The sequence below is a fragment of the Tachypleus tridentatus genome, chromosome 7 (genome assembly GCF_004210375.1).
Source record: "Tachypleus tridentatus isolate NWPU-2018 chromosome 7, ASM421037v1, whole genome shotgun sequence".
Classification (NCBI taxonomy): Eukaryota; Metazoa; Arthropoda; class Merostomata; order Xiphosura; family Limulidae; genus Tachypleus; species Tachypleus tridentatus.
In genome coordinates this window covers 173,667,838-173,685,159 of record NC_134831.1, presented here as the reverse complement: position 1 = coordinate 173,685,159, position 17,322 = coordinate 173,667,838, and the positions used below count along the sequence as shown (strand labels likewise).

Here is a 17,322-nt window from a genome sequence, read left to right as displayed (position 1 = left end):
AGATCAACAAAATAATGTATTTAAAATTAATACAACATAAAAGACAATAATTTCAGATTATTTGTTTGTTATCAAATGCTTCAATAGTTGCAAAGCGAAAATTTAATACTCTATCAATTAAATTACATTAATAAAGTAGAAGCTCGTACTCCACTCATCCATCCAAAAAAGTAGGCTTAAAACTGCTATCGAGAAGTGGGAACCTTTTCACGTGATGAACTGAAGTATTTTTGGAACAGAATTAAGAGACTGTGTTTTCATACGATCATTTAACAACTGAGAGTATTTCACTCTTGTAAGGTATTAAATTAATTGTTCACGTCTGGTAGTGAGATATGATAATACAAGTAAGGAAGCAATGAGGAAATTAGAAACAATTAAAATGTTCTTAAAAATTATAAAATAAAACGTAAAGCAATAAAGTGTTGTTTATATTGTACATACAAACTGTAAACGATTGTTGTTTTATATGCAGTGGAACTGAAGGTAATAAATTAGTGGAATAGAATTATGAGATAAGGATACATAATTAATACTTACTGTAAGTAACTAGTGTAAAATGTCAGAGAGTAATTTTACTGTTTCTTAGTACAGATCACAGAGAACAGTAATAACTATGTCTCAAGGCTCTCAGTAAAGATGGGTGATGGTGACCCTGCATTTTGAAAGTGTTCAAGAAATACAGCTGGTACAAAACAAAAGAAGACGGGGTCTTTCCCATAATCCAGGTATGATTAAGTTAATACACTTTGTAACTTAGCGCCTTATATCTTCGGTTCCTGGGTCCTCAGTTCGGCAAGCATTGTGTTCAGAACAGCTTTACGCAATTAGATCACTACAAAAAACCCCATTGCACCAAACTTGTAAGGACAAGCTCTCAGAGCGTTAAAGAAATATATTATACATATCAGGAACTGAAAAATAACGTATGGCTATTCAAATCCTCGACACCATTAGAGTACGTTTACTGGCTGTCACCCAGTCCACATACATGAAATAGAATATAATATCTGACACATTCCTTCTTTTGGTATTCACTACAAGTTGTTCTGTTTATTTCTTTTAACTCAGACCGTTTTTGTACTAATTGTTTGTTAACATAAGTTATTCCATACCATGCACGTCATGGAAACATATCCCACTTTTTAACCTTTATTTAAAAATTATGCAAACGTTCACAGTAATATCTTAATAATTTACTTCATGTTATATTATAAGAACTTACAAGACATTTCTTCATTATTATAAGATATATGAGGCTATAAATAATTTTGTTAGTTATCTGATACATTTTTTAGGTCGAGTATTTAACTGAATAGACGGCAACTGCCTGTTGTAGATATTTTAACACGCCTATACATCAAATGTTTTAAGACTAGGCCTAATACTGATATTGTTCATTAAACTAACTATAGATTTGTGTGATAATAGAAATAAGAACTAGTGATATAATAAAGCAAATAGCTGAGATGTTTAACAGATAAAGTTACAAACAACAATACAATATTAAAATAAAACTGACTGCACAAGTATGTAAATAAGGCCTAAAGCAGGATATAGGAGACTGAACTGTATCACAACTTTGTGAATTTACCACCATTTAAAATTAAGTCACTAGTTTAGAAATAATTATATTCCTAGCAAACCTCCAAATGGATGGCATTTTAGTGTTAATTACCAGACAATTAAAGTTTGAAGTTCACCTTCTCCTTCTTGTTATTTTTTTAGTGTAAAGCTACACAATAGGCTTTCTGAACATTGTCTACTGACTTAGGGTTACGTAATGTACCGTATTTCACAAGTAAAAAACACGACACTGATACATTACGAGAATTGTCACAAACCCAAAATTAACATAAATATTATAAACACATATGGATTAAACCAATAAACATTGATTAATAATGGTTATTAACCGGTATATAACGTAATTTGTATTTTTAAATAGAGTTATGTAAACGTTTATTTTAAAAAATTATCAATGGACATCGAATGTAATTCAATACTTCTCAAAAGGAATATATTAATGTTAATTTTGATAATTAACAACCAGTATCTGACATAATTTCGTCTTTTTTATTTGGGGTTATATAAATGCTCATTATTTATAATTAATAACAAACATCTTAAGTAATATTTTATTTTTAAGTTGGATTATATAAATTTTCATTATTGATAATTGATGAAATATATCTAATGATTTTTTTTTAATATATTGTAGGGATATTATCTGTTTCCAATACAGGCTGGGTGAGTGAAAACTATTTATTTATTTTCATGGCTTTGAACTTCTGTAGCTTTAAAAATGATAGAATATATGTTATCACTTTCCTACTTAAAGCAAAACCTAAAATCAAATTTTAACAGTGCATGAATAATATTTTATTAGCCATTCACTTATTTATAAGTATAAAAAAATGGAAAAACAAGAATAAATTAACGATATAACAATACACTACTTTTCTGTATCATGTTTTTACTTGAGTGTTTTAAAACAAACAAATGATACAAGATAATTTTGTTAACAGACAATTTATTTGTTTGAATTTCGTGCAAAGATACATGAGGGCTACATGCACTAGCCGTCCCTAATTTAGCAGTGTAAGACAAAAGGGAATGCAGCTTGTCATCACCACCCACCGCCAACTTTTGGAATACTTTTTTCACTGAGGAATAGTGGAATTGACCAACACATTATAACGCCCCACGTCTGAAAAAGCGAGCATGTTTGGTAATTTTTAGATATCGAATCGAACACATTAATCCACTTGGCCATGCCGGGCCTAACAAACAGTAACTCTGCCAGTGTTGAATTTTTCGACCTAGTGTCGTGTATTTATTTTTAATGTTATAGTTAAATAAAAGTCGGGACAGTTGTAAATGTTAATTATTTTCTTGTTCTACAAAATTGTATTGTGGGCGAAAAAGCCAAATACATAAAAAACAAAATCCATTAAAATCCATTTATTATTTTTTCATATTACATTTGCACTGTGTTAGTTTTGACAAATAAATTTGAATAAATAACAATAGAACCAAGTTCTTAAAGGGAGGGGGAATATATTCATCAAACTGGGCCCTGACAGTTCAGTGATAAGGCAGAATTCAGGCAGTTCATTGTGTACCTTTAGGCTTAATAACAAATTAACAAACTAAACAAATTTTTCCCAATTTCTACATTAGTTTATATCTTATTCGATAATAATAGTGTTTTTATTTTAATTATTTCGTTTTAATTTAAAGGTATTTGGATTTCAGTTTCGAGATTTTCAACGAAGTCGAGTTATCCAAAGATATCATTATATTAACTGGCATATTACTAATATTATTTTCTGTTCCTTCCCACTTCAAGGTTTTCATGTTTGTCAAAATGGCCGAATGGAAAGTGCGTACTGTCCACCAGGTACAGTGTCCAACCAGCAGATCCTGACGTGTGATTATAAAAATTATGTAGACTCCAAGTCTTCTCATTTCGAAAATCCATATAAAGAAAATCCAATAATTTATCCATCCCAACCACAACAACCTAACTATCCAGTACCACCAAAATAACCTGACCACCAAATACCACCAGAACACACGAGGTATCGCACCCTCTTCAGTACATTCTGACTATCTAAGATATTCCATATGGAGCCCCTAATATGTCAGCAACAATGTATTCTACATGGGATCAAGATCATGTCAACTAGAAACAATAATTATGGTTTCCTATAGAAGATGATAAACAACAAAATAACAAAAACAATAACCTAACAAACAACTATGGAACTTCGGGGAAAAGTTACTTTAATTTTCTGACATCCAGTGACAGCGAAATAAAACTGTTTGTGAAATATTTCAACAAAGACATGAAAAATATGTTATATTGTTCAACGTTTTAACTGTGATTCTGAATTGTTTTACGCTTCAAGACACTGTTTTATATTTTGTGATCTAGTTTCCTTGCAAAGGTGTTTACTTACAAAGTATGAAATGAGAAATAAATTAATTGCTTACCGATAAAACCCATAAAAACACATAACGGGAAAAAACAAAAAAAAACAAGATAGAGACAGAGAGATAAAACTTCGTTTGGTTTATTTTTCTTGCTCTAGAACAAATGAATGCTTTTTTTTATTTTTAAGGTGGAATTTCCTGATGTGTGTATCTGTACTGTTGTCACCATAGGAATCGACTCCTGAATTTTAGTATTATAACTTTTCAGGCTTATCGCTTAACTATCATTAACACGGTCATAAAAACTAGTGAAATTAATATTTGTTGGAAAATAAGAAGAAAGTGTAATACCTTGTATACTAAATATAAGAAAGATTCACTTTTAATATTTTAACTTTTGGAATAACGAAATTGCTGAATGTAGAAGACAGCACGGTATGTTTAGCACACTGTAATTAGTCTTATGATCACAGATTTGATTTGTAAAACAAAGATAAGTGTGTGTGTTTGTTAGTATCCAATCATAAATTGATGGTAAAAAGAGATGACTTTAGGTATCGTAAGTCCTATCTCTGAACACTTAAAGTAAGTTTGGTGCGTTTGTCGTTAAACACAAGATAACACACGAGCAGTTAACACAGCATTACATTCACCACTATACTGGTACAGATATGAAGAGGGATTCATATTTACAAAACACACACTTATTTTTTTCAAATTACTTACATCAGACTATACATTCATTAGGACTCAATACATGAAACAAAACAAAAACTCAACATACTAAGATACCAAATAAACACAGCCATAAAACTATGTTCACCAGAAAAAATTAACGAAAAAGTAGAGAAAATAAAACAATTCTTCATCAACATCAATAAGTTTCCTCCACAAAGCGTATAAAACATTATAGGCACCTAGACAAAAATCAACTAACAAAAGTAAATATAACCCATGATTTAAAAAAAATCACGAAACCATTACGGCTGCACAGCATATATTCCCTATATCAGGAGAAAAATAAACAACATTTGGCAAAATCTTGTGACTAAACATGACATTCCAGTTAATTTCAAATTTATTCAAAAATCGGGCACAAAATTAAGGTCTATACTATGTAAAAACTACACTGACAAACACCACACCAACATTATTTATAAAATACAATGTGATAACTGACACGACTTTTATGTTGGAAAAAAAAGAAGAAAAACGTAAACCAGGTTCAAAAAATAAAAAAAATTACCTTCACATGTTTCCGAACACTGAAAATCAAATAACCACAGCAACACCATAGAAAACACCCAAACACTAAATAAAGTAACAAACATAAACAAACGCAAAATTAAAGAAGCCTCAATTATACAACAACTCAACTCAAAATAAACCAATATAAAGGTCACCTTTATACCTATATTAATAAATATAATCAAACGTCTAAGCACGTTCTCTATATTCCTACACTCAATTACACAACCCACTTCAAAGATGTGGTCAGCTAACAGTCAGTTACCTCTTTCTTTGTGAACCTGACGATAACCGAAGAAGGTCGAAACGTTGTTCGCTCCTTCACTAGTGCTTTCTCTATCCATACCAGCTGTTCTAAAATGTATATTTTTCTCTTCAAGTGCGTTTTCTCGTCATCACGGATAACGAATTGTTTATAATAAATCTTAACAAGTCAGACTGTATATATGTGTGTAATGTTAAATGTTTGAAAGAATGAATAAAGTGTTTTATTGGACATCCCAGCTTCGAGTCTCTTTTGTTTGAACAGTAAAGCCTTGAATTAGTGCATATGAGTTCCATTCGCCACGACATCCTCACTTACAAATAAATTTTGCACGCGACTTCGGGTAGTAAGAGTAGAAGCTTCAACGGTTAAACAGATTCAGCCCACTAGGTCTGCTCGCACATCAGCGACGACTCCGTGACGTGACAATTGTAAATACAATCGTAGTGTTTGTAATTAAAAACTATAAATACGATTGAAGTGTCTGTAATGTAAAGTTCTGTTCTATAGAACTATAAATACGATTGAAGTGTCTGTAATGTGGAGTCCCAAGTACAACTGTAGTGTCTGTTCTAAAGAACTATAAGTACGATTGAAATGTCTGTAATACAGAGTTCCAAATACAGTTGTAGTGCCTACAATATAGAGTTGTAAATAGAAGTGTTGTGTTTGTACTATAGATCTATAGATATGATTTAAGACCCTGAATGATTGAATTATGGGTAGTGGCTAATGCATTAATACTAAAGGTTCAATATTGTGATTTAAGCCATCTCTGTAAATTAACTTTTTTTTTCTTCGACAATATAAACTGACCGAGTGTCACGAGTTTGTAACCTACACCACCAGAATATTACCTAACGTGAACATGGACTTGATTCTGATCTGAGAGATCGACATCCAAGAATTAACTGAGAAAATCTCAATACTTTTACAGAGGTTGTTGTTACATATGACAGTTTTCTGATCTGTTACATCTACCAGCAAAGTTTGCTTTCACTAATCACGTGGATTGTTTCCAGATGAAGAATAACAATGTTTATGTAGGTTGACGTATAAAATAAAACAATTTTGATCTCTCTATATATTTGGCAACATATGGAAACTTTCTGATTATGTGGAAGTAATATGTTTGGAATAGGCCTAGTAACAAAAACAAAATACATGTTTAGCGTCTCTGTCTGATTCATATTTTTACAGGCTTCTCTCCTCACATTTTTGAAAAATCTTCCCTTTTTTGAATTGCCGTTATTTTAATCTTACAAAGACACGCAGAATATAACTGTTTCAAACACGTTCATGTTTTTTCAAATGATCTATAAGAACATTGACCCCCATTAGACATGAACAAAAGTAGTGGCCCGGCTTGGCCATTTGGGTTAAGGCGTAATACTCGTAACCTGAGGGCTAGGGTTCACATTCCCGTCGCACCAACGTACTCGCCCTTTCAGCCGTTGGGGCGTTATAATGTGTCGGTCAATCCCACTAGCCGAAGAGTTGGTGTTGGGTGATGATGACTTGCTACATTACCTCTAGTCTTACACTACTAAATTAGGGACGGCTAACGCCGATAGTTCTCCAGTGCCTTAGCGTGAAATTAATAAACAAATATACAAAAAATAAAAACAAACAATAGTACTTTTTCTATGTTAAAACATTTGTGACTGAAATTGATCTAGAATAGAATCCTTTGGTTGATGTCACCTAGCTGATGTACCATTTAATATAAACATTCTATAAAAACTATTACAATTGGTTTCTCTTGTTTTTAATGACCATTGTATTCAAAATAAATAACTAGAGGCTGAACTGAATGAATTAGTAATGTTTTATTTAAAGCAATAAAGTGTATTACACAAAAAAAACAAATGTTAGAAAGATCAGAACAGTCAACCAATACACTTAGATCAGTATAATCACCACCTTAACTACCATCACACAAATAAAGAACATACGGAATAAATTAGTAACTCAGGTTTCACTTTTGTAGAAGTAAAACAAAAAGCAAACTTATTGGTAAGAATCAGTTTTAGCGCCATCTGTCACCACAGTTTCCCCGGAAATAAACGAAGCTTCGTAAGAAGCGAGAAAAGCAATTGCATTGGCGACCTCTTGTGGTTGTCCACCACGACAGGGCTACTTTTTCCATTATCTGTAATATATAGATTTAAAGATATTTATTTCCATGTAACGTTAAGTTTCAATGTTATCAAGTGAAAAGTAAGTGTATACATAAATTGTACTTACATTTATATTTATAACTTATTCAACTAAACCAAACAGATCGGAGAAACTTCTGGAATACAGTTGAAAATTATGGTAAGTGTGTATCTGGTGTAAGGTTTAAAATAAATATTCCCGGTTAGTTTTTATTCTGGTTTGATTCATGAAAAGGTAATACTCCAACAAATGTATCTATGTCATGTTATATGCAATATTAAAATATTAAATGAATTATAAACCAATATGATTGTTATCAGTATGATACAAATTATTTAGTTTTATGAAATGTGTTGTTTTTATCGTAACCTCACATATACTGACACGATTAATAGTAAAAGACACATTCTTGTACATTATTTATGGATCAAATAATCTCACGGTAGGACAGTGGTTACTCTTCGGATTTACAACCCAAAAATCATCGGTTCGATTCCTCTTGATGAAGACTGAAGCTAGCCAGATGTGACAAAATTGTAAGAAAACACACTCATGAACCGAATAGTTTAGAGATCCATTACTTTGTTGATTAGGACGTTCCTGATAACATTTGGGTTACAAACAATAGTAAAAAAAATAACACTAATATTCTAACAAATGCCAACAATTTATACTGGTTTACACACTATATTTTTACTTTTAATTAACAAGAGTGACCAGTATTTTCTATAAATCTACTGCCTTTTTCTAACTTCAAATAAATCGTATTATAGTTATATATGAACAAACTGATTCACTTTTCACGTACTTCCTTTGAGTCTAATCCAAGAGTTGAAAATATATTTCTTTCAATAAGTCCAGGACTGCAAAATAAAAATAAGCAGAGAGCATTGGCATGTGAAATATTTAAAACAATACCTACAAACTTTAACAGCTGTGTAACACCAACCAAAGTATTTTATTCTTTATAAATTCTGACAGATTTCAAACATTTTGTGTTCAACGTATAAGAAATACGAAGAAAATAAATTAAAACTAATAACATAAATCAAACTAAATATAAATATAGATATCCTTTTAAATTATCATTTATAAATAGAGTAAGAAATACATGTATAGTCTTGAATGTGACAACGGGAATAGTATATGTCACACAAGAATTACCAGAGAAATTGACAGAGGGCGCTGTTAACGTGAAACCTCGCTGTCCTCCCTCAAGTCCAGTCTGTAACTACAAATACAGAGAGGATCATGCTCAGAAAACCTTTCATGTGTGTTTAGTGAAATTCCTTAGAAATCTGTATAAGAATTGAAAATTTCATTCTGTGAACTTCCTATATTTCTCTCATTTGAAGACCGTTTACAAAAACAAAAAGTGTATTTTTTATAAATAAGTGGATCTCACAACCCGAATGGTATTTTCTGCATCAGATCAGCTTAACTGGCCAAATAAAATACTTGAGGTGTTGAACTACTGGTTAATAGATAGTCACACAGCAAGTAGCATAAAGGCTCAGTTGAATCTTTGATTTCTAAAACGGGATTGAGTGCTACTATGTCACGGGTCCATAGCTGATAGTGCAGAACGTGTTAAGCAGCATCACATCTCGTTAGATCTTCCCGACAGTAATTAACAGGGTAACTAATAATTCAAACAATACAGATAAACTAATATCTTATCTTGTTCATAATTAATTGTACTTTTGTTCAGTTGGGATTACAGTACTACAGAATTTGTGAAGCATTCATAAAATACGTTAATTTAAACTTTTCTTAATTTATCAGAAGATGGGTAACTCCTCAAAAATAATTGTATTGTTTTCAGCTCTGGAAACAGCTCAACATTCTCACTGATCAACTGTCTTTAGATAATAAGAACATGGATCAAAACTGGATGACTATTTTTTTACAAATTTAGCATCAAACTAATCTTACATAATTTTGAACTCATAGACTAATCAACAACACCCACCTCCAACACTTGGGTAACTATAGTAGGATCATCTATGGCTGCCAATCATAAACCCTGAGGTCAGTGATGGCAAGTGTAAGAGACTTGAGAAGGTATAGATTCCCTAAATAGGAGAAGAAAGATATCTCTTTCCTGAATGCCTAAAAAGAACTTTCCCTTCCTGTTGTATATGAACAAACAGCTCTTCAAACAAAAACACTCCTTATGGAGCATAAATTTCAACAGCTGAAAAATATTATATAGTAAAAGAAATATATTTCATGAACATTAGAAAAGTTAATTGTGTTACATTCTTGGTTTCACTCAAAGTCAAAGTTCTTAGCTACTTATACCCTCCACCACAAAGAGTAATTCCTGAGTATTTCATTCATGTTAGGGAGTCACTCAACAATAACATACAGTAAATCTACATTTATATTATTTAAGTAACGTCAAGTTTTGAAATGTAAATGACAGTGTGATTAATTCCTGTTCTCCATTTATTATAAAAGAGGATGTTGAGGTTTGCTTACGTGCACAGCTATTCAAATAGAATACAGAAGATCGCTGTGATAAACACCATCGTTCTCAATATGTACATGATATCTGACACAATAGGATATCAAAACAAAATACTCACCGCCTATACCGCAGATTCACAGTGCGAATACGACAAACAATAAACTGAGCCCAGATTTAAATAAATCAAATTAAAAATTAATATATCTTCGAACACTTTTCTGAATATGGGTTATAAACATATAAAAACACACTTACTTTACTGAGTTCACTCTGATTTGTTTGGGAGCCAGATCTGGCAAAATAAGAAATTTTAAACACAATCCAACCGGTGATAAATATCCATTTCTCTGGTTACGTTACACTACATTTAATATAACATTGTATACAGCTTTTTCAAATTTTTTTTTATTAAACTATCATCGAGAAGAAGTTGTGTTAGGGTGTGAAATTATATTAAGACAAAAATAGGTCAAAAAGTAATAAATAATCGATATTATTTTTATGAATATTCATTCTTATTTTAGTGAATAATAAAAGTGGATAACGTTTATAGAGATTACACAGTGTCTTGACAATACACCAATAAATTCTATTTAGAATAATCTGTTACACTTTTAAATCGATGAAGTAATATTACACTCGTATATTAACGTTAGAAGACAGTTACTATCGCTCAATGGGGAAAACAGATTTTTTTACTAACTCTTTAAACTAATACTGAAAGAAAGCATTGGGAGAGTTTGACATTTTTTTCAGTCAGTTATCAAGCTTACACTAAAAACAACCTCAGTGACTAAAGATAGAATTAACGTATTCTATAATAAAATTAAATATAAAGTACTGATAAAAATCATCTTGAGAAAATACAGAGTGAAATATGTATTATTCCACACAATCAATTCGTTTATTTTACGCTTAAGATTTTAATTAAATGAATGTGCTATACAAACAACTGGTGTTGTCAACTTCTGACGAATGTTTAAGTAATTATATTTCATTAATCCAGAATTCAGAAAACTGTCACTTTGGGCTTAATTTTGGTAATGTTGTGTCAATAATAATTTGCAGGTATAAATATTGTGTTAATCACTCAGACGAAGAAACCTATAGCTTACGATGAAAATGAACAAATAAACAAAACCTTATATCAAAAATAACTTAAAATTTATGAACAGTCTCAGATGCTTTTATATAAAACTATGTTTGTTCCTCAATATTTATGTATTTGTTAATAAACTCATCTAATGCCACACTTCTGGTAAACTGATCTAAAGCGACTTTTGACATGGAATTGTACAAGGTTCTTGCACACTAGAAAAATTGATAAAATTGTTATAATATGAAAACTACCAATATGCCATGTTTTGCTTTAGAAACTACAACAAAGTTAACTAAATCTTTCAAGAGATTTTAATTAAGTTTTACTTCTTTTATGATTATTTAGGATTACGACCAAACTTGTCGCTAACAGTGAAAGTTCCAAAATATTTTATGATTAAAAACTCGCGATAAATAGGACTGTGATAAAATATCCGGATAAATTAGCATGACATTAAGAAGTGAAACAAGACAAATTATAACCTGAAAAGTAATGGAAAAAATATATCACTCCATACCACGTTTCAATCAAATCACAATCTATAATTTTTCACTGGCTCTTCCATATTAGACTACTTACTCCCCTTTTGCTGAGAACGCTTGAAACGTTGACAATTGAACCTTTACTTTCAATCAGGTGAGGAACAGCTAGCATCGTCAACTGGTACACAGAACTTGTAAACATAGAAAAAAAAATACTTAGAATGTTTTTAAACTAATCATTAAAGCAACAGATGACGTCACTAACAAAACCAATATGGCGTTAGGTTGCATATCTCTACAGAATATTTTCATTACCAAACTATTTTACAACGATCCTGGAAAGTTTCGAAGCGTTTCTCCTTATCGAAAAGTGCTTATAAGTTACTATTTACTATCCATATCCACTAATTCTACAGTTTATTTTAGGTAGATTTAATAGAGAATAATAAGTTAAGGTACATATTGCTTTATTTTAATAGAATAAACAATATTCTAATACATGAAAAGTAACGAAATTTGTTCATAACAAACTAGAGGTTGGAACTTTTAAAATTCAGCCTTACAATATTTTCCTTATCTCTACATATAATATATGTATAAAGTTCTTTCATTATGTACATATAATACTCCAAGTCTCTGTGTTTGCTTGTTTGATTCATTCTTCTCGTCATACTTTTTCTGCGCACGTCATGTTTCTCACTCGTGAAGGTGCACAAACAACAACTTTATGTTGATACACGCATCTATCGTCTGCTACCCGAAACAGTAATTGTATCGTCATCATATATTTAACACGAATAATTTCTTTGCTCACTTGGCACTTTTTCGGTAAGTTTGAGCTAATATTTAATTACAGTCCCAAATAGTTAAAGTTATTAACTATATACCTACTAATGCATCATATATATAATTCAAACACGGAAGAGATACATGCAGAATTATAATGTTGTATGGGAAAAAACAAACAGTAAAGCAAACCTATAAAATATAAGCATAATGTCTACCATAAAACAGACTATGTAAAAAATAAAATGTTTACATTATAATAATTATTATATAAAATGAGATTAAAATCAAATCAACTAATATATATTATTCTACTTTTTTTTCTTCCGGATGCTTCAATACCTGGAAGCGGATTTTTTCTTTGATACTTTATAAAGTAAATATTTCATTTTGTTTATAGCATATTTCATTCATTAATATCAAAATGTGAATACGGTATCGCATTCATAAAAATATATCAAATAAACATTAAAGCAAATTGAACATAATATTAAATAAATATTTACGTTTCAAATTTTAGTATTTCTGGAGGGATGAGAGGGAATGGGGGAATAAAACTGGGCTTATCCTGTTCACTAAAACGGACACTCATACTTGTACAATATAATCAAAATATAATCCATAAGGGCCTATTTATCTTTACTAGTAAGGAAAAAATGAAAATCATCGTCTATGAGGTAGCCATGATTTAAAACAGGTTCATGGTTTATTTTCATAATCAACGCTAAGTTTTTTTCATAAATAAACCAAATATTTTTCTACCTATCGAAATATGGAACGGAAAACAGAGAAAGTAAAGTGTTTTTTGTTTTCGAAAACTCTGCAACACTGAGAAACACAGCTAGTTTTTATTTAATGTACAATGTTTCATTTTTTAATACAAGTACAATATACCGTCTAGTAGCATGGAAGTATGCCTACAGAATTACAACACTATAAACTGGTGTTTGAAACCTGGAATGATTAGAGGACATATCATTTTTGTGCTTAACTAGAAAGAAATTCTACTATGTGCATACAGTATTGAATACAAATAGTAAATACACACAGTCCTCTCGTTGTTTGTCGAAATATATATGTGTGTGTGTGTGTGTTATGTGTATATATTCCTTATTTCTGAATATAACTACAAGATGTTAGTTTCGTTACCGAACATTGGTTTTCCACACCAAATCTAGTGTCCCTCAAGAACCATCTTGAGCTGAGTCCAGTACAACTATTCCAGCATTATTAACCTAAAACAAAAATAACACATTTTAATGTTCTAACTTTACTCTTACATTCCCATTATTTTCACCTTTAAGAATGAAAAATTAAAGTTATGTAAAATGTTAACTGTGTCACACAACTTTAGACATTTTGGTTTCTTGTGCTTTGCTAGCTCTTAGGGCTATAACCGAAACTTCTGAAGCAAATTGAGTTTGTTATTAGGCAACACGCGCTATGATGATCCTTTCACATGATGTAATTTCTATTTTCTCCCTACCTTTTACTTTTAGTGAGTACAGATCGTTATTATATATATATCTTTATCTAAGTAAGAATTTCCATAATCTGCAATCACTTTCCCTGGAATCTCTGATCCTTTTGTGACACTTCAATTAAAAAGAAGTGATTTAAAAAGAAGTACAGATGAATTTCAAAGAATATTACATTACAGAATGTGTCCTTATTCCGGATTATTAAAGTATGAAAAAATTTTCATCTCTTCAACGAACGGACTTTTTTTAATATTTAACTGTATCGTTAAACAAGGGATGCTTTGAGTACAGTAGTAAAACACTGGTTATTTTAGAACGATTTGCACTTTTTGTAACAGAAAAAACCCAAGAACGGTTTGGTACTTTGTAGGTTAAGTAGGAACCTACCTTAAGACTTAGTGTTTGTGTGTGTTTTCTTATAGCAAAGCCACATCGGGCTATCTCCTGAGCCCACCGAGGGGAATCGAACCCCTGATTTTAGCGTTGTAAACCCGTAGACTTACCGCTGTACTAGCGAGGGGCTGTAAGACTTAGAAAAGTAACAGGAGCCACGTTATAAAGGTTCTACAAAACATAACAAAGGTGAAACAAGGGTAGTTGGTATTGGGTCATAGAATTAGGTCGTCACTTTGGACAAGGTATGTGTTCAGTGAAGGAACTCTAATGGAACTTACGTGATGGTTATTATTTATAAATAAAATTACCAACTTTACATAAAATACAATATATAATTAGAAAAATGGGATATTTACTCGGACGTAACTATAATACATAAAAAAATCGGCAACCAAAGGCTAAGCATAAATACTGTATCGTGGAAGCATATAAAGAAAATATGATGGGAGACTATATCTGGGGGCTCATACGTGAAAGTGATTTACATTACAGTCGCAAATCTCGAAAAACTACTCACTTCTAAACATTTTGTTCAATTTTGTATAACTTTAGCATAAATACATAAAAATATTGATTCACATGTTGTTTTATTCACACCTTATGTAAATAAAAATGTGCAAAATTGCCCGTTTTTACTCAGAAAATAAATTAATTTCTAAATTTTGTTATCCATGTCACGAGAGCAAAGTTTGAAGGGAATAATTGCCATTGACTGTACTTTTACAACATAAGCAATTAAGAAATAACACATACTGTCCAGTAACAAAATTTGTGTTACATTGTGTCGTGGAACGTTTGTCTTCAAATTTCTAGGTGTTGCACTGAAAAGGAAAGAAGAAAACGTTATAGACGTAATGTGTTAATCTATATTTTTCTAATAACTAAACTCACCAGAATATCCAGTCTTCCGTCGGTGTCAATTGTTGACTTCATAATCCGTTCAATATCTGATTCTATGGTTAAATCACCGTCGATACACAAAGGCTGCAATACAAAATAAAGTGAACATTTTAAGTTAGAAAACAGGAATAAAAATACTGAGCCGTATGTATCAAATTAAATTTTTGCCTTAAATTACTGTATGATGTAATTTATGTAACAAAGGAACCCCAAGAACAATATAAAGTACTTAAATAATGTATAACACAACTACATAATAGCTATACAATTTTACCGCTTGTGTTGTTATATTAAAATTTAGTAAGTTATGAAAACTAAATCAAGAAATAAAATTATTTCAAATAAATCCTATTTGTTTTGAAGCTGATAATAAACTCACATAACGGTTGTCACCGCAGGAATTGAAAGATCTGGAGACTATATTACTGGGCGGGGATCACTAAAATAGAATAAATCTATGGTAATGAATGAATGTTTGAAAAAGAAATAATAATAAGGAGAGTTTCAAGATTATTTGTCCAAAAATTACCATACAGATAGTGAACAAATCAAAGTATTGTCACTCGTGATATCATGGTAACGTTAAACAAACATTGTTAAAGATCACGTGAAATGACGTTTTGTTGAAGTTAAAATTAATGTTTTAAAGTTAACAATCTTTAATAACGTCACGCGGCTCTTCCCGTTTATCTCGGAGGTAGCGTTTGAGAGCTCATACGCTAAAAATCGAGTTTCACTAGTATTGTTTAGGTTTGTGTTTAACATAAAAAAACATTAGGCCATGAAACACCTTATATGGTAATAAAACTTATTTTGCACGCATACAAATCTACAACTTTCCGTTTGTAATTTTTGTTTTTGTTTTCGTTTCTTTATATGCAAGCGTACCAACATCAACAGAATTTACAAACTGTTCACATAAAATAAACATCCGATAAACTACTCCGCAGGAGTATGTTCTTTGTGTTGTCAACCTTAGTACAGTGTATTTTGTTGGAAGTATAATAGTTAACACAAAGTACTGTTATAGGCTCTGCTTGTATTATATATAGTTGCCAGCAACGTTATCATACATAAATAGCGTATTTATAAAGATAAATATTTTAGCAACAAATTCAATCGACGGGAATCAAAGTTTTATGATGAACTCAAGAACGATGACAGAAACATTTAGTTTATGGAATGTACAAATTCCATCTCCAGCATGCTGTGTTAAACATAATATATTATTAGGTACAGATATAAAGTTATACATTCTATAACAGTAATTAGAATTCATAATAAAAGCACGAAATAAATTCAGAGACAAAAAAATTAATACAACAGACTTAACTGTAGTGAAGATGTGTTCTTATTTATACTTGGGAATTCATTACAAATAAAAAAATTTATTTTATCAAAAATAATTTCATAGGAATGATTGATTATCTTTTGCCATCTGGTGTTTACTTAAAGAAGTAAAGATTTAAGTAAAAATAACAATTTTTGAAAACTAAATTATTTGCGATTTATTGTAAATTATTACGTTCCAATTATATTTGGTTACGTTCTAATTATAATTGAGCATTTTAATTATAATGCATGATGTATTAATTGTTATTTATTAAGTTTCATTTGTATACTAACCACATTTCACTAGATTTAGACGTTTGTAACTTTTTGTAATTTGATTTCTCATGTACAGGTGTTCGTTTGTGTGTTGGTGAACAAACAATCTGAGTCGAAAGTAGTTTAAGTAAACTTGAAAGAATACATTACTGAACCACGATATGAGAATACTTCCATGTGTTTTTTTTTTTGGCAGACCCAGAATAATACCGAAGTGGTATCAAATATATATATTTCATTTTGCTTCTCAACTAAAGGTCAAACAAAGACAGACTTTCTGATCAGTTTCTATATCCTTGAAACAACAGTTCCAATTTATAAGAACATGTTTTAGTTCAATCAAAAACTAATATCACGTCATTTATAAATTCCTAAATGAGCAATATTTGTTATGTAAACATCTCCCACATTTCAGGTAGTTCAGGTAGCTCATGCTGAAGGGATTTTGACATTTTGATAAAAATGTTAAAAAAAAACGACCTATG

General features: G+C 30.8%; 1 protein-coding gene across 1 annotated transcript in view; it reads right to left on the bottom strand.

The window, feature by feature from the left end:
* Positions 1-16,412, bottom strand: part of LOC143257872 (cyclopentanol dehydrogenase-like) — a 36,640-nt gene extending 20,228 nt beyond the window's left edge. The window contains exons 1-2 of the mRNA XM_076516899.1: positions 15,609-16,412; positions 15,221-15,313 (exon numbers count right to left, since the gene is read on the bottom strand). Of these exons, the coding sequence (XP_076373014.1) occupies positions 15,221-15,262 (42 nt within the window). The 5' untranslated portion in view covers positions 15,263-15,313; positions 15,609-16,412. The remainder of the gene's footprint in view (positions 1-15,220; positions 15,314-15,608) is intronic.
* Between the last annotated feature and the right edge of the window lie 910 nt (positions 16,413-17,322).